Raw genomic sequence first — 19,073 nt, forward strand, 5'->3', positions numbered from 1 at the left:
AGGTAGCTGCCTGGTGGCTTACTAGCACATCATTTCCCTGTTGTTGTGGTAAGACAGAGCAGCATATCAGTTGCTATGAGCATCCACCAGATCTCTACCCATGCTAATTAGATTTGGACCTAGGGAAGCATGCTGCAAATTATGTTAGTTTGGGGCATTTGGGTGACTGCTTGCCATTGTCAGCAGTAGGTAGGAATGGGGGCAGGGATGTGCATCACCTGCTTCTATATCCAGAGCTCAGTAAGGACAAAGAGTAGGAGAGCACTGAGTGGGTTTTTGTTCATTTATCCTATCTTTCTTCCCCTGCCAAATGGACATGAACTAGACAGAGAGAGCCAAAATTGGACCACTAGGTCCCAAACCCACCTGAATTTTGAGTTTCTGAACCTGAAGTCATTGATAGGGCTTTGGATTCTAAACTGAGGGGGGATATTTTTTCTGGACGGGGCTTGAGACAATGTGTGCATCTTAAAGACAGATGGCCAAGTAAGATGGCCATTATTTAGAATGGTGACCCAGTTGGCTGAGCCCAAGAGCTTTTTAGCCCCACTGGATCCACATTAGATCCACCCTAACCTGGCTCCAAACATGTTGGCCCTTTTGTCAAGCTGCTCTTTAACTTCATTTAAATTGTGTTGGGAATGCAGTTTTCATGGGGGTTTTTTCACTGCTAGATAGAAAGCCAGACAGGAGCACCAGTATTTGGTATCTTAAATGGATAATGGAAAATGTGAGAGAGGGGAGGAGGGTTTAAATCAAAACTATTTGGTCATCTCCAATTCCTACACAAATCCCCTACATGCTGGTCTACAGTGTCACTGACTCCCAGTAAGTGGCACTCTGCTTTCTTTGAAGTACATGGGACCTTTGCCACAGAATGGGGTTGGATGAAGCTACCCCAGTACAAATAGGGGATTTGTTTCCACAAACTGTCACTACTCACTCACTTGCTGTATTTGTCATCATATCTGCAGATGTAGCTAAGATGAGCAGCAAAAGCTTCTACTGCCAGTGGGCACGGGATCTCTCCACTTTTCCTCTTTATTATAACTCCTGCATCAACAAAAAGAACAGTTGTTAGGGAGCCACAAAATCTCATGACAGTTGAAACACTGAGTATGCTTTCTGAGAAAAAGATGTGGAAAAAGGAGGCACCAGCATGAGACTCCACTAATCAGAACATGGGTTTATGAACTGAGCCATGTTGAACCTAAAGTTTGCTTCCCTCTTCCCTTCTGACCAGCAGACCCCTGTGTGACAGTATCTAATAGTTCTCAGGCATAATGCAGACCAGAGCAGAGATGCCAGCAGACCAGAGATGACAGAGAACTTGGAGCTCTAATCCTAGAAAAACTGGAATCCAAAGAACTGGCAATGAAATCTGGCGCTGCTGGGTGCTTGGTCAGACTCATGAAACAGAGAATTTTAATATGCTGTTATGCTGAGATAGTAAACCAGAACTTGCAGAAGTTCAGGACTGGTTTATCTGAACCTAGTGCTATGGGTCTGTACTGTACTGATCCTTCTTCTGCAGACTGAAACAGCAACAGTTACCCATGGGATCAGGAATCTCCTTTGTTACTATTATAAGCCTTGAGCTAGTGGCATCCACAAGGAAGTCTGTCACCAGATATGGTGAAAAACTGAGTGCTGCCTGCTGCAACTTCTCTGTCCTTCCAAAATGACTCCTCTCTTCCTCCCTGAGGTGCTTCCTCCAAACCTATTTTCTGCCACACTTGGATGTATATTCTGCAGGCATATACACATACTATTCTAGTGGTCTGAGAAAGAGGCACATTGAGCACTAACCAGCCCAGTCCACACCCCTCTGGTGAGATGGAGGTGAAGAGGTGGGGAGAGAGGCATTAATAATTGGTTTCAGGTGAGCTGCATTATGTTCCTGCTAGTGGGAGTTGCCTATGTGCTATTTCTCCTGTTTAAGGACTTGTGCATGTTCTTTAAAGTAAACTATGCCTAGTTTGTATCTAATTGAAAACCAGTGCTGTACAGTAATGCCTGAGCTAGCCCAGGAAGCAGAATGGCTATGTTAGCATGGTACTTCACTTGGGCTAGCTTACCATGCTTGTCACTTTACCTTCCTAACCAAACTAGGGGTAAAACCCACCCACACTCTCAGCAGGGTACATTAACACAGCTAAACTGCTGCTCGTAGCCCAGCTAGCTTGTACAGTAGTTTGTTTTTGTGTCTTTGCTGGAATCATCCTGAAAGATGTGGTGAACGATATGTAAATCATATGAAGTCAGTGCCATCTCTCCTTGTTACTGCAAAATGGCTTTCCCCTAACACTTAAGAAAAGGAGGAGGATATTTGTGTAATGCAGGCCTTTTAACAAAACAACTTTCTTCTGGTTTTAAAATTTAATTTCCTTTAATTTGCTCACTATTTGCTTTCATTGAAAATGCAGCATGATTACAGCTACAGGGGCACCAAGTACTCCCTCTTGCTTTCTGTTACAACCAGTTTAATTTCTTAGTTCTAAAATGCATGCAGATTTTTTTTCTTGCACTTCTCAGGCTTAGGCCAGGCAGTAGGGGGAATCAGGTTGATAGTGGGGACAGCTACACGTGCCCTTTACTGCGGACTTGACTAATTAACTCTGCCCTACCCCACCCAGGGTAACCTGCTGCGCGCCACAGGGCATGTGGCATGGGCATTCCCCAGGGAAACACAGGTCCCTGTTCGTCCGGACGCACCCACAGAGTATCTATGAAGTGTGAAATCCCATGAGACTCTGGGTGAGGTCAGTAGGAACTTCTTGGTGGTAGACCAGCAGGAAGCCAACTACAAGACCCTTGTAAGGGCAGAAGCAAAACTGTTGGCTCTGTATTATAAATAGTTGTATATAAGAGATATATATATACAAAGTTGTTTATCCATTACAAGCCTCAAGATACTGCAGATAGTTCCACAGTAAAGTTTAGTTGTGGTGGCACAAGCTGTTCCTCATTTCTGGCCTTTTCCATGGAAATCTCCTGGGATGTGCCCTTCAACCAGGCCTGCCTGTCAGCAGAGCACTGATGTAGTTCTTCCCCTCGAGGAACTTCTAGAGAGACTGTGCTGCAAACAGGGGTCCTCTTTCCCAGGGCAGCAGGAGTGGGCACTGCTGCTGAGTTTGCAATTTTAATGCAACTCATGATAGTGTATTTTTCATGAGACTACTTTTGTTGCTAAGAGCTTCAGACCCTTCTGGTTGCTGAAAGGAGCTTAAAAATGTGACTGCTCCTCTCAAGGGTAAACATTAAAACTAAATTTAAAAACCAGCTAAAAATGTTCTATAAAAACAAAGATAGTGCTTTTTAAGGCAATCTCATGATTTTTTGGAAGCTTGACTAGTGAATTCTGATGCAGCTGGTAATGCATTTTCTTTGTGCCATGAGCACTGCCAAGGTTGAATAGAGCTCTCCACATTAAGAGAACGCCACAAATACCATCTGCAAAGTCCAATTCCTGCAAAGTTAAGGAAAGGGGCAATCCTAAATTTTCCCACCGTAAAAGTGCTCATGCTCACTTTTCCTGGGTGCTAGAGTGAATTCTTAGAAAAGATCAGTGGCAACATGTAGGGGGTGCACAGGGGGTGCACACGCACCCTCTAAGAGCTCTGGTGCACCCCCCTGTCAGGCCATGCTCGCCGCTTAGGTGACAGGCGGGGGGGGGGCAGGCGGGAGTGCCAGTGCCCCCCTGCAAGCGCCGGCCAGAATAAAGAGGTGGCTTCCAGGAGCTCCGCGGTTGCTTTCAGGTGAGTGCGATTGGCTGCGGGGGATCCCTACCCCACCACTGGTAAGCGAGATTGGCTGTGGTGGACCCACTTTGAGTTGCTGCAACCCCCCCCCCCAGTTGCTGACAGGTCACTTGGGGGGGCACGTGCCACCCTTTATTCAGATAGCACCAGTTGCCCATGGAAAAGATGTTTAAAAAAACTTAGGGCTTTAACCAGTGGAGACTGCTGAAATCACAGTTTTATTGTTAAATGCTATCATTTAACAATAAAAGGACTATTCACACTACTTTCCCCTTGGTCTGAGTTCCTGGGGTTCTGTGAGAAATCAAGTGTTTTAGGGAGTTCAATTTAACTTAAAACAGTCACTCTTTCTTCCAACACTTTCTGACCCCAAGCTTCTTCTGGGGAGACTGCAGAAGGGGGTCCCCCCAACTACCACCACTAGTGACCTTCAGGAAGGGAACAAATTGTAAGGACAAGCTAGCCAGAGACTTTAGAAAAAGAAGCAGCCTCAGCAGCTGTCAGAGTGATGCTACCAAGCTTCTTTTGACAGCGGGCTTGGGGCATTCTCCATGTGTATGCTTCATTTACCCCATCCCCTCTTGTCCACTTCCAGTCTCTTCCCAGGCCCTCCACGCTTCCTTCTTTTCTTCTTCCCAGACTTCACCCTCTTCCTGTAAGAGTCCCCTCAAGTTATCTTTATTTAAATAAGCCACCGTCTTAACGAAATCCTACCCCAACACATTAAAACATAGCCCCATGCCCACCCATGCAACCCCATGGCACTAATGTGCCACTTTTAACTTGCGTGCTCCTCTGTTTTAGTGGCACAGTACTTTTCCTCCACCCTTTGACTCACTAAGCTTGTACATAAAAATGCCTCAAAGAAAAATCTAGGGTTCTGAAAACGTGCAAAACACAAGCTGGGTTCCAACAGAAACTGGCCTGGTTGCCTGTGTGCAATGTGCTGCCACCCACCTTTACACTCAGAAAGAGAGAGCCACCTGTTCCCACTCTCATATCCATTGTTTCAGGACTGCTTTCTGTGACCACACTCCCACCTACCCCACTGACTTTTGTATTTGTTTCCTTCCTTTCCCACTCAGTCCACAGGCTCAGCAATGGCTTTGCTACAAGTTTGTAACTCCATACATGAAACCTTCAGTGGAAGAGACTTCTTAGGCCAGATCCTTAAGCTGTTGAAATTGGCATCACTCCATGACTTCAGAGATGTCAATTTATGACAGCTGACAATTTGGTCCCCTACGCTTCTCACTAAGTCTCCAACTCTTCTCAAATCTCAGCTGAAGGTCCTTTTGTCTCTCTAGCCTGCATCTCAAAAACTGTTTTTTACAGTTTGCTACTATGGCTAAAATTATACTAACATTTGACATTTCTGTTTGTTATATAAGATGAAATTCAACTGGTTTTAGATTTGGTGGGTTCTCTATATTATGCCCAAACATGTAGATTTTTTTTTTAAATGGTGGTGTTGACTGTTAAACACTGGTGACCTTAGACAAAAGTGTAGCAGCTTTTTAGGCTAGGGATAGAAGTTACACCAGTTGAAGTAATCAGAAACTGGTTTAAACCTGTAACAGAACAGGAGTTCAAGTGGGCCACAAATATAAAAGTTTGAGAACCACCGTCTTAGACAATGGAACTAATAAGAGAAATATTAAACGGACTCACATTTATTTTTTGAATCTTTTTTTCCATTTTTTTCATTTTCAAAAACCTATTTTTAAATAACTGAGTTTTCCTTTTAAAAAATCCTTAATAGGAGTTTCAGGAGTTTAAGAAATGTTTTACTATCATCTAAAACTATTTCCAAATATTTTTTTTTAACTGTCTTGGTTTTTCTTTTTATCAGCTGCTAAAAAGAAAAAAAAAAGTTCCATACATGTTAGGAAGCTTAATCAGACTTTCTCTTGGCAAAAACAACATTTGAAGTGAATAGGTTTTAAAATCTCTCAGAAACTAATTGACAAATGCTTATAGGGCTTTAAGACTAAATATTGTTCCCAAATACACCATGCCTTTAGAAGCTACTGTTTTCAAAGATTCATACAGCAGTGATTCCATGAACCATCCTGTCCACACACCAGTAATCAACAGGAATATAAACTTTAGCATCTAAAAAGGTAGTTTGCTCTTTTATCTGCATCAATAGGTAATCCTGGTAGCAGTAGTTTCGTTATAGCTTTTATGTGAAGACTACTTGCCAACAACTTTTTAGCCACTTCATGCAGGTTAGCTAATACCTTAGTAAACATTTTAAACTATGGGAAATAAATAGGGTAGAAAGTGAAATAATAATTAATATTACAGTCTATCTAGGTTTATAGTTTCCATAATTTGTCTGGAGTTACCAGCCTACCAAGTATCTCATCTGGTTCTGTGACCTATAATAAAAAGAAGTCCACGTACAGATGAAAATATTGCTAACTGCTTACCTTGTTGAACTGGAGAATAGGCATTAGTGAGAAAACGAAAATGCCCTTTGTTATACCAGCAGATTAGGGACATGTTTCCCTTCATCTTTATTCTGTACTGTCCTCTGGACTGGGGAGCATCTGGGTTATTCAGCATGGACGGAGGTAGGCCTGTGCAGTCACTCTTCCTGGAGCTCAGCAACCCGCAGCAATAAATCTCTGTATATGAAAGAGAAATTCCATTAGCAACTCATCCTGTGGATGCAGAGAGAAAGGATGGTGGGGCTGTCTGATCTAGCTTTTAGGAAAAGGTCTTTCTCTAGTAAGTTAAGAAAGCAGAAATGTAGTTTGACTAAAATCTTTTTTCTAATATCCAAGAACTGTTGTTTTTTTTCCTTAAAGTCCAGTAAGTTTATGAAGCCAGTTCTCAAGATGAACACTTAATATGATGCAAAGGAGAATTTAACCTGAACATCTGAGATCCTCCAAAGAGTGAGATCAAGTAGGATATGCAATATCTTTCCAAAACAGAGGCCTTGTTGGTTGGGTTTCTTAACAAGACTGAATAAAGGAATGGAGAAAATGCTGCAGGGAGCCTTCATGGACTAGTGACTTAATCAGTCTCTTTCATGTTTGAGATAATAAAGTGTGAGGAAGGCAGAAAAAGCCTGTGGCTTCTGAGATGCCAAGGCGCGGGTGAGTTCTCATAAATGGCTCCCATGACACCTTTTTAATTCTACAGCATCCGGCTGACAGCTTCTGGTGCCAGCAGCTGACAAGTCAGCCACCAGCAACCGACTAGTAAAAACCCTGCTCATCCTCCTGGTCATCTCTCCACCTCCAATGTTTATGTTATGAGAAAGGGAGCAATAAGGAAATTTAAATGCCAGGAAATAAGTAAAACCTCTCAGTGGGCACGTCTACACATTCATTAAAGTGCAGTGGTTACTGTGCATTTAATTTAGTGCTTGTATAATCAAGTACTAAATAAATGCTCAGTAACCTGAGGTACTATGCAGTAGTGCCAGTGAATGCCTTTTTAGTGATACTACTGTGCAGTAGCCTACTACTACTACTGTACAATAGTGTATTAGCACTATTGGTGCTGTGATGTGCTACTGCACAGTAGTATTAGGCTACTGTGCAGTTAGTGTCTCATATAGACATGCCCTCTAGCAATTAAACTAGTCTGATTGGAATAACAGAGCCATTTAACTCATGTTAATGAAAACCAGACCCGACTTGCATTACGCATGTCTATGTGGTAAGAAATACCAGTGTTATTCTATTAATCTGAATTAAGTAATGCCATTCTTATGCAAAGAAATCCTAGAAATCTTAAAAGGAAGTCTCCTCATGCTCTCCAAAGGTTTTATTTCAATCAACTGAAGGGAATGAGTGTATGTGTATGCACCCATGTATACTCATAGTGAAGTACTTATTATGCCAGAGTTCTCCATTGAACTAGAAGCTTCAGGCTGCTGTATTTCAAAAGGTAAAATGAAATAGGTCTGTCAACTTAGAGCGCTGACCTAAATTTTTGTCGGGCTGAAATCTGCTTGTCAGAATCTAACCTGTCATCCCACAGCAAATAAGGAAGGAAAAAAAAAAAATCAAACCCTCTCTCAAGGGAAGGCTAGGAGCTCTTACAAACTACATAAATGATTCTGCCTCTCTACTCAGTTCTTTGGGGCAAGGGCACTCTTTGTTCTGTTCTTGTACAGCCTTCATAAAAATGTTAAACTGATGCAAACCAATGAACTACGGGCTGGGAGACCATATACAGTTAACCCTGCAGGTACGTTACAGCGGAAGTTTAAATTATTCTTTCCCCAGTAGTGAGAAATGGAACAGCCATTGCTCCAATGACACGAGACTCTTCTTAAGTGTCAGAATGGTCCAATACTTCATTGGCTTATTTGAGAGAGAGAGGAGATGTATGCTAGCTCAAGGGGTCCTGCCAATTCTGACAGAAAAAACCCTGTGTGACAGTGGAAATTTCAATTCAGTGTTTAGCCAGTGTTCCTGAAAACTTCAACAACCTAAGTTTTTAGTTGTCAATACATGCCAATGAGAGCGTCACCACTGCAGTGGGACTGGAGCTCTGAGACTACTCCAGAAGTCCTTAAATTGGGGCCATTTTTTCTTTAGATGTTAGCAATTTAGGGCTGACAACTCACTAAAGGTGCAGAGGTGTATATATAGCCTGCCTTCTAGTCACTGAAGGGCCATGCTGATTCTTCCCAGTAGAGGGCACTGGCATACCAGTACACTATAAATACATGGCTGCTTAGACCCAAATACAGCAATTATTACTGCTGAGGTCCAAGGTAATTAAGTGCAGCCTTTCCTTGAGCTTAGATAATAAGTTTTCAAAAGACAGTAGCAGATGTTTTGCTCTTTTTGCAGGATAATGGAAACCATCAGGAACCATCTATCTCTCAGGAACAAATAATGAAGCATCTATGCAATATAAAACTAGGAAGTGGTGACAGTTATGACTGCCACCGATTGAATAATATCATTTGTAGCGGATGGCATGTTTAATGGATGTGGGGCTTTTTGAAAAGCTGTACTTACAACACCCAGTTGCTATGGCAGTAAGTACGATAAAAATGAAGCCCATCTGGCTCAATGGCATTTTCCATGTAATTAAACTTGGATCATAAGACATTTTATTACAGTCCAGAAGAAGATGAAGTTTTACACAAAACTCAGCATAGAGCAATTCAATGGAGCCCAGTCTTCCTCCTCTTCTTCCTCTTGTTGTTACATTTGTGCTACAGTTGGAGGTGTGACCGTTACCAAGCTAGTTCTGGTAATGGTGCTAGTGAGCACGTGACCTCATGGGCTTTGACGCAGGCTAGCCATCCAAGGACATGCCCCGAGTCCCTTTGAAGGCCAGAACAGATAGCCTGTGTCATCATAACTTCGTTATCGTAGTTACCCAAACTAGCTGGATTAAGGGTAGCTCAGGGATACCTACAGAGGTACCTCTCAATTACAATTAAGCCAGAGTCAAAAGCAACAGACCTGTTTAAAAGGGAGATAAAGAGAAACAACCACTCTATGAATTAGTGTCTTTTATAATCATTATTACTCAACATGCAAAAAACCCAAAACGTGTCCGTTTTGGGGCCTTTTAGATCAAGGAGAGAGTAACTTTGCCACCGAGAGAGACTAGATATCAGGCTCAGAGGACCAGTGGTCTGACCCATTATGGCATTTCGTATGTTATTGTCTAAGTGATTCAGGAGACAGTGAATCTCAACAAGTTCAGTGGTTCAGTTCAGAAAGGGAGATCTCTGATGATCATCAGGAGCAAGCTTGAATCTCAACAAGGACAAGCTTTCTTGTAAGACTTCTGGCATTTCTGCCTCTGGTCTTGGTTGAAACTCCTCATAGAACAGCTTTTCTTGTGGTATTTCAAGTGCCTTAGCCCTTGGCAGTTAGCATTATATGGCCACTGGACACTTCAGCCCCTTACTATAGGCTTTGTTACCTGGTTTTAGGAATGGTCAGAGTTGATTTGATTTTTCTGAAGTTCTCTCAGCCCACATATTTTCAAAGACCTAATGGGTCCTTGAAAACCTGAGTTTACTGACATCATTTCTTATTTTCCTTTCCTCTCTACCCTTCCACAGACACTTTGGGACAATAGTGTTAATGTTTTAGAGACCCATTATTTCAAAACCTTGTTGAAGTTGTGAAGCACAAGGAAAAAGGAGGACATTCAGGCTAAAGGTGCCAGAAACAAATGTGGATAGCAAGACTTTCTAAAGTGAGTTACCACAGTTTATTGGGGGGGACAGAGGGGAAGGGGGAGGGAGACGGGGAAGAGAATAGGGGATATGGGGGAGTGAGGTACTTTAGTTTTTAGATTCCCAATGGAACAGCATCCTAATATTTGGAAATAATGCAGGTGACTCACTTTTAGAACAATCAGATTCCTTCAGTGTGTCAATGAAAAGCACCCAAAATCATTAGTCTCCTTAAACACCCCCCTCCCCACAACACACACCACCTCTCAATTCAAATCTTTTCCCTATTTGGTTGTATTTCAGATAAATTACTTCAATGTGGAGATTTCCCGTCTACCTCACCTGCTCAGTTCTAGCCCCTGAATTAACCTACAGGATTAAGGATCCTAAGTCAGTTGGGAATGTCTCTGAATTTTGTCAGAAATCAGTGGGCACCCTAGCATAGGTGCTCCCATCCTATGGGCTTGCTAACCAGGTTCTCATGATACTGTTTCTTGGTCACTTTATCTTTGTTTTGCATCAATACCCAACCATGTGTGACCAACAGAAATGATTGACCTCAGGGCACTTCCCTGTTTGACCATACAATACTGAGATACAAATGAAGACTTTTCTAATAGACTCTTCTATTGCCTCTTCTAGGGCCAAGATCTGTGCCCTGCCTCAGCTAATGCTGTGGGATCAGAGCACGTGCCAGTTATAGTAACCTTACTTCTGGCTCTGTGTAGGATTAGGATACACAGTCTGCTCCAGTGCTCTTGATTGACTTCACCACTGTGGTGACGCATGAAAGGCCTGATCTCCCTGAGGGGTCCACAGCCCTGCCAATTCAACATGCCTCTGCCAAGTCAGCAAGCTAGCCAATAACACTAAAAATGTAAGAGACCAAAAAAAAACCCTCTACTCAACATAAACACCTCCACAACCTGCACTGTAAGGAGTATCCAGCTTTTTAACCATAGGTGCATCTACATGTGCAATTAATGCTACTCAATTTACTGCACAGTAAATTCAGGTGCATTAAATTGCTCCTGGACACATGTCTACATGTGCATCTGGGTTGGGAGCAAACTGAGCCCAACAGGAGCAGCCTAGTCCAGGGCTGCTCCTGCTCTGCTCTGTCCCCCTGCAGCAGGCAAGGGGAGCTCCAGGCTCCCTTGGGTAGGTGCCAGCCCTGGGCTGGCAGGGGATTCTGGGGGCAGCCCTGGGCTGGCAGGGGCCAGAGGGGAGCCAAGTACAGCTACCAGGGGTATAGCTGTGGCCCCCTGCTGCCTGGGCTAACTGGGAGCAATTTGGTGCCAGTCAGGGTCTACACATGTGCTTCAGCGCGTTAGTTTAAAGCTCCATTTTCTAGTACCTGTATCTGTTGGTACCAGGAAACAGTGCTTTAAATTAATCTATTGCACAGTAATTGCTGTGCACATGTAGACGGTGGCACTTTACTGTGTATTAGATTAGTCTAATGTGCAATACAATGCACATGTAGATGCACCCCATAAGTAGTAAATCTACTACCTCACTGGCTCCTCTGCACTAATTCACTAGTAGAAGTGGTAGTGGCAACAAATTGGGAAATTACTTTTGAAAGAAGCTAGAAGCTGTGCATCATAAACTTCCATGAAGCCATATAACAAAACAAGAACCAAATTGAAAACTGAAGTGCTAACTTATTTGATCAAAAATACACTTACTTTTTGAGTTTTTTTTAGGAAGGATTACATGAATCAGCTACCTACTAATAGCTGGTAATTCAAATTCTCCCTCCAATGCAATGCCAATGAATAGTTTACTACTATAGGCAAACTGAGTTACTGAGTAATTAATTACTCTGATAGCTGGTATCCATTGCATCTTTTTACTACAACCCAAGAGAAAATCCATGCTGTGTTTTTTCTCCTTCACAAGTCTGAGCTTAAAGAGCCACTTTACAAGAGTCTCATAGCTCTATATAGAAGAACATAATAAGTCCTTACATTTTACCTAAAATAGCTTGAGAATATAGGCCAAATATTCCTAACCAGACACTTTGCATCATGGCTTTCAGAATTCTATAATAGCCATGTGGGTTACTTCAATGCAATAGGCATTGACATCTTGCCCACATGGCCATTATAATTATGCCACTGAAAAAACCCCTCATGATTTCTTTGAAATACTTCTATATGCTTATAAAAAGTGCTCTATGGAATTAGAGTATGCAAGATCTCGGGGCCCAATCCTGCATTGAGTACAGTGTAGACAGACTCCTGTAAAAGGCCCAAGTGTAGGACTGAAGTCCCCGACTAGTTACGGTGCTGTACTAAAACCTCTGGAGTTTTCATTTTCAGTATGATTCAAAGTAATCACTCAATTCTATTTCTGAATGCCCCACATGGATTTAGTTAACTTCAGTGTAAGCCATACTGAAAGCAAATCTGGCCCTGAATGGTGGACTGGAAGGATTTCTTGTATGGAGCAGCCCTGAAGCATTTACATACAACAAATCCTTGACACTAGCAACTCAAATTTTAGTTACTCTAGAACTCTCTGCTGACAGGAAAATTAGGGAAAAGTTATGATATTGCAGGAGCCAATGCTAAATGTGTCAGTTGACAAGGCAGACATGTTTAATTGCTGTCAGAAGGGAAGCACCCATGACTCCAACTATAGTCAATGGGATCTGTGAATACTCGGATAATCTGACTTCTATATAATGTCAAGGATTAAGAAGCACCTGGGAGAGGGCAAACCCAATACATCCTCTATACTCCACAAGACTTGCTTATTGTAGACACAGCTAATACGTTTCTGTTCTTATAACCACTATTGGCTCCCTAGAAAAAAAATGCGCTGTGCCAGCAAAAGCACTTCTGTGTTGGTATAAGTGTGCCTATATACTAGGGCTTTTGCCAGTATAGAAATAAAATCACCCCATTAACTGGCATTATTACCCCAGCAAAAAAAATCTAGCTCAGACCTGGCCTTAGTTAAATGTCCTGGCCATCCCTGCATTTTTCTAAAAATAGTACAGAAGATTAGACACTGAATTTTTAAGGTAAAGAAAGAGATGGGTCCTTCCATTTCCTTTAGAAAAAAAGATTTTCACACCTCCTTCATGCATCATGAAGAAGAGTACAAGTTCAACTTAAATCTCCACAGGTCACCTCTTGATGAACTTAAGTTACGCTCAGGATTAGCCAAGAATCTTATATATAAAGAGATAAAGCTGAAATTAAGGGCATTTTCCACCATGACTTTCTGTAGCATATCCAGAAGCGCTTTGGCATTCAGCGCTCCACTGGTTGCCTGTCACAAACCTTGTTTCTCAAATTCTTCAAAAAGGTTCAGACTGGTAATGCTAGGGCCAGTGAAGATGATGTAGTTTTTTCCTGATGCATTCTGACAAAGGCTCTTGGCCACCATACTGTGGAGCTGAGGCTTGTTCTTCAGAGCATCCAGTCCATCGGCACCACTTCCTTCTTTGAGATGGACGTAAATCTTAATGAGCAAGTAGAAACAAGAAAGAAAGGCATTGTGGTTATTATGGCTCAGGAAGAAGCAAATGCAGATGTCAGTCCACCAGCTAGATTTCAGTGGAGGCAAGCTGTAAATAAAGACTGTAGATAACCATTTAAATGTCCAATACACCTGTCAAGGGAGCACTGCACTGTCTTTAAATGACTTTGGAATAGCAGCTGGTATAACAAAGGGAGAGAGAGATCCTTGTCTAGACTCAAGGGCTTTCTGGGGTCAGGGTTGCTACCATGAAGCTGGAAAAAAAGCATTGTCATGATGCAATAAACCTCTACTCTTAGATATGCTGCTATATTGATTTTGCACAGGCTTACTTTTGTCAGTAAAAGGCGATGTTGGGCCTTTGTGTTCCAAAAATATGGGCCTTTACAAGAGGACCAATGAAACTGTCCATTAGTTGAGTAGTATTCAGATTTATCATCTCTTCAGCTGCCATTAGAAGGTGATGTGACCACACACTCATGCCAGAATGACACGTTCTTCCATAAATGCCAGCTGTCCATGTCCACAGCAGGCAGTACGTTCTACCTCGACCTCAGGTACTGTTCTAGCTTACTTCTTTTGTACAGATCTTTGATTTGAAGGTAAGCCACTAAAACACAGAAAACAGGCAGTCGGGGTGCTTTGAGCTTCTTTTAACAGTTAATTGTCCTTCCTAGCTGGCTGGGACAAATCAGATTGTGTTGCTGGCATAGCAACTTAAAGCTAACCATTACCATTGTTCAGTAAATGTTTCTGCTGTACTCATAAGACCTGGTGGTCACTCACAGCAGGCCATGAATTCTTATGTGCAGTAGCAGGAAAGGTTTGTTCCCTGCTAAGAGTTAATGATAGCCTCCGTCATTGTATGGATAGGTACATACAGTACAACAGTCACCCTTGTTGATGCTCTGCAGGAACATATAGAGGTGAAATTATCCTCTCTCTCCTACAGGCAGTCAGTCTGAAAAAAGGTTATGGCACAGTAGGTAAATAGGGAGAAGCCTTGTTTGTACAGAAGACTCCAGGTTTCATTTATTTAATTCACAATATTTGGAAGCATAACTTTTAGTGCTTCTAAATGCTTAAACAAAGAAAGGACACACAATTTAGCAATCCTGCTAAATATAACCCACACGCACTTCCTCTCATCTGGTCACCCTAACCTTCCCCCAGAAGTCTAAGGTAATAAATGAGGTTTACAGCAGGCTTCCCATGTCAACAATCAGGGACTCTGATAAAATTACTCCTCCTTTTGGTTCAAGAGTTGAAGACTTGTCAGAAAAATGTAACCTTGCCATCTATCCTGCATTTCTGTAAAAGGGATATTAGCTCTCACTCCTTAGTGGATCAAACTGGTGGGGATATGAACAGAAAGACTAGATACTTCCCTAAATCCCAGAAACTGCCTAGCCAGCATCTTCTATGAGTATTACGGGTTTTTTTTTTAAAAGAATGATCTATGTACCTGATTCTCCTTTGGCTCCTGATGTCAGCTAAAAGTAAAGTACAAATAAACTACAATTTCTAGGAGGAAGCACAGTTCTGCCTCCCCGCCTTTTCTCCATTCCTTACGATTTATAACCTTCTCCTCTGTGAAGAGCTCCAGGGGTCTGATTTAAATATTCTGAAATTAAACAACATTTTCAAGAAATCAACATATGTTAGCTAAAAGGCCTTATGGAAAAAAATTTCCAGAAGTGCTTGAGAGAGTGAGCAGCCCAGATCTTAAACTCAGCGGGCACATCTTCACATGCAATTAATGTGCCCGAATTTACTGCGCAGTAAATTGAGGTGCATTAAATTGCTCCTGGGTGCGTGTCTTTTCATGTGCCCAGACTGGGAGCAAATTGAGCCTGACAGGAACAGTCCAGGGTTGATCCCCTGCTTTACCCCCTGTAGCAGCCAGGAAGAGTTCCAGGCTCCCGTGGGTTCCAGCCCCAGGCTGGCAGGCACTGGGGACAGTCCAAAGCTGGTAGGGGGCACAGGCGTTAGGCCTGGGCTCTGGAGGGTGGAGGAAGCTGTCCCCACTCCAGGGGCAGCACTCAGCTGTAGGGAGCTTGAGGCCAGCCCTGAGCTACATACAGTTGGGAGGTGCCCCCAGAACTGGGACAGCTCCCCACTTCCCTCTGGAGTTTGGGGCTGGCCCCGAGCTCCACACAGCTGAAAGCTGCCCCCAGAACCATGACAGCTGCCCCTCCCCGGCCCTCCCCAACAGAGCTTGGGGCTTAGCCAGGCAGCAGTTGTGGCCACCTGCTGCCTGAGCTGCCCGGGAACAATTTGCTCCTGGTTAGGGTCTCCACGTGCACTTCAGCGCATTCATTTAAAGTGCTGTTTTCTAGTACCTGTATCTGTTAGTAATAGCAAATGGCACTATAAATTAAATCTACTGTGCAGTAATTGATGCACACCTGTAGACAGTGAGGCTTTGCTGTGCATTAGATTAATCTAATGTGCAGTAAAGTGCACGCATAAATGTGTGCGGTGAGACTTAAAGTCTGAAGTCATTTAGGTGTGTTAGAAATTTTTACTCTTAGCTAAGAGCAAATTCTTGAAGCCACAGAGGGGTGAGGGTAAGCTGTAGAATTTATGCGTTTAAACCTGAATGACATTTCCAGGTCTTGTTAGTAGCACTGGAAAAAGTCTCAGTACAAATCCACAAAGCTAAGTACAGACAGTCAAAAAGCTGGAGGCTGAATCAATTCAATCTTTGCAGGTTAGTCTATGCTGCATAAACTGAACTGATAAGCAAGTGATCAGACATTCACTTTTGATTGCAGAAATGTAGCCACATGCCCACAGCGACTAGGGCTGTACGAAATTTTGCCACCAGTTTCAATTCGATGCTGTTTCAACCTGTTTCAAGGTTGAAACAGCAAAATCAAAATGAAACAGAAACAGCCTTGAAACAAAACGAGGCAAGTCGAAACATTTCGCTGTTTCGATGTTTTGTCCATAGGTTATAATGAGGAAGGTCAAAACAGCCTATAACTTTGTCATTTCTGGACAGATTTGGATAAAACTTGCAGAAATGGTACCCCCTTCTGAGGGCATAAAGGGTGCCAAGTTTCAAGAAGATAGGCACAGGGGGTTTGGAGAAACTGCACCCCAATATCTTGAGAGCCAAACTTGTGTCATGTGTATGTGTTAAGCCACAGCAGGGTCAAAACTGCCGGCATGCTAGCCCCTGCTGAGGCCACAAAGCCTGCCAAGTTTCAAGGAGGTAAGTAGAGGAGATTGGGGGAAACTGCACCTCAAGCTGCAGACAAGCAAAACTCGTGACACGGGGGACACTGTGTGTGTTAAGGCGCAGCAGGGTGAAAGCTGCAGGCCTGCTAGCCCCTGCTGAGGCCACGACGCCTGCCAGCTGTCGAGAAGATTGGTGCAGGGGGGTTCTGGGGCCCTGCACCTCTAGCTGCTGACAGACAAAACTCGTGACATGGGTGCTTGTGCAACTGACTGTCTGTCTTGGGGCAGTTGATTGTCTGTATTGATTATTTCCTCTCCTTAGTCTGTGGTTTTGTAGGTGTTAATCCATGCTCGTTAAGTCATTATATAGCAGCTAGGTCCTGTGTATTGAGCTGGTCCCTGAGTGAATCATGATTAATTGGTAACTGGTAACACAGTAGCTTAGCAGCCAGGCATGCAGTAGTGTGTGTGTGTGTGTGTGTGTGTGTGTGTGTGTGTGTGTGTGTGTGTGTGTGTGTGTGTGTGGCCGCCCAGTGCCCCAAGACAGACAGTTGCACAAGCACCCATGTCACGAGTTTTGCTTGTCCGCAGCTTGAGGTGCAGTTCCCTCCAAACCCCTGCACCTATCACCTTGAAATTTGGCAGGCTTTGTGGCCTCACCAGAGGCTACCACATCTGTGGTTTTAACCTCCCTGTGGCTTAACACATACACATGACATGAGTTTTGCTCTCAAGATTTTGGGGTGTAGTTTCTCCAAACCCCCTTCCCCCAGCTTCTTGAAACTTGGCACGCATCATGCCCACAGAAGGGGCTACCATTCCTGCAAGTTTCATCTAAATCAGGTCAGAAATGACAAAGTTATAGCCTGTTTTGACCTTCCCATTATATCCTATGGGTGAAACGTCGAAACAGGGTTGAAATGTCAAAACATTTCATCGAAATAAAATGGAACAGCCGTTTTGATTCGAAACAAAAGTTGAAACGAAACACTGTTCTGTCAAAATGTTGAAATGCTGGTCGAAACGAAACACTTCCATTTTGCACAGCCCTAACAGTGACCCAGGCCAGAAGCTGGGGGGTGCTAGAGCATGCTTTTCTGCTCGCTGGAACAGACAGCTTGGGCCAAGGTTAGGCCACCCATCCTGAGTGGGGCAGTTTGCAGGGGAGGTGCGTAGCACCTGTGGGACTGCAAGTGATCTTGAATCTGGAGGGGATCTGGGACAGAAATTCAGTATACCGATTTAACCTAAGTCAGTTAAGTCTGATACTACATCCATCCAGGTTTATCTTAAACCGGTTTTGACCATTTTGAAAGTGGTTTATGTGCACTGAACTTCTGTTGCGTTACAGATTTGAACCGGTTTTTGATCACTTGTACCAGTTTGTACGTAATTTCTCTCCCTAGCCCAATTGTTTGGAGACCTTCACCTTCCTGACAGGCATCTGACTCCACCCAACAAGCTCCAGTATAAAGGACATTGCATTGCAATCCTGCTCTTCCTTATTCTCTCATGCCAGTTTCTTCCTTCCATTTTTCTTCACCCACCAGAACTCTGTGGGCCCCTATCTCCCTCCCTAGAATCCTACCCCCTCCCAGGCGCTCTTTGCCTGTTGCCATAAGTGACATTTCTCAGATCTCCGCAAAACTCATTTTTACTGTACAACTTCCAGTACCAGTCAGTTCCATTTTAATTAATCCCTTCTGGCTTCTGTAGCCCACAAACCATTTCAGTCTTAAGCAGCTGCTGCTGGCTGGTAAGTATGAGTTTCTGAGACTACTCACCCCCAGGTCCTGGAAGGCAGCAGAAACTTTCTATTCCTCTTCCCTGCTTTCAGTTGAGCCTTCAGATTTGACTTCACCAGCTTTCTGAATAAACCACTCTACTTCTCCAGCTTAATCAAATCTTGCCTTCAGAAACCCAACTACATCTTCACCACTTTTGATACACTCCTAACGCTCTTGTCTTCTCTCCTCTAGCTCCCCGCTTGTTGTTCCGTGAATAATTTTGCTGAGAGAAAACTGATAAAAATAAATTACCTTCCTCCTCTCCTTAACTAACCTTCAGTCCTCCTCCTGTAACTTTCACCTTCTCCTCTTGTCATGGATGCAGTAGACTATTAATCAGAAAACTCTGCAATGGCATTGCCCTATGATGCCAGGAGATCTGTTACAAAAAATGAAAACCATCCTGGAAAAAAAACTGATTTTACCTGAACAGAGGAAGAAGTTGCATCACATTTCATGTGAGAAATTTCACACAGTGGTAAGAGCATGGGAATTTCAGTCACTTGACTAACACACAAATTCATAGGCAAATGTGTTTGTGATGATAGGCTGATGGAGTGTGCTACAAGGCTACTGGGAAAGGAAAAAACTGACAAATGAGCCACCACTGCTTACAATCTGGAATAGACTTGAGTGCTATAGGCCAACAATGCTTGCCCCTCCCCCCAG

At 43.2% G+C, this 19,073-nt stretch overlaps 1 protein-coding gene across 1 annotated transcript in view; it reads right to left on the minus strand.

Moving 5' to 3' along the window:
- Nucleotides 1-19,073, minus strand: part of PGBD5 (piggyBac transposable element derived 5) — a 73,924-nt gene that overhangs the window by 7,294 nt on the left and 47,557 nt on the right. Inside the window, exons 4-6 of the mRNA XM_006016974.2 lie at nt 13,233-13,413; nt 6,197-6,394; nt 948-1,053 (exon numbers count right to left, since the gene is read on the minus strand). Coding sequence (XP_006017036.2) covers nt 948-1,053; nt 6,197-6,394; nt 13,233-13,413 — 485 coding nt within the window. The remainder of the gene's footprint in view (nt 1-947; nt 1,054-6,196; nt 6,395-13,232; nt 13,414-19,073) is intronic.

This window comes from Alligator sinensis, unplaced genomic scaffold (genome assembly GCF_000455745.1).
Source record: "Alligator sinensis unplaced genomic scaffold, ASM45574v1 scaffold448_1, whole genome shotgun sequence".
NCBI classification, from domain to species: Eukaryota; Metazoa; Chordata; order Crocodylia; family Alligatoridae; genus Alligator; species Alligator sinensis.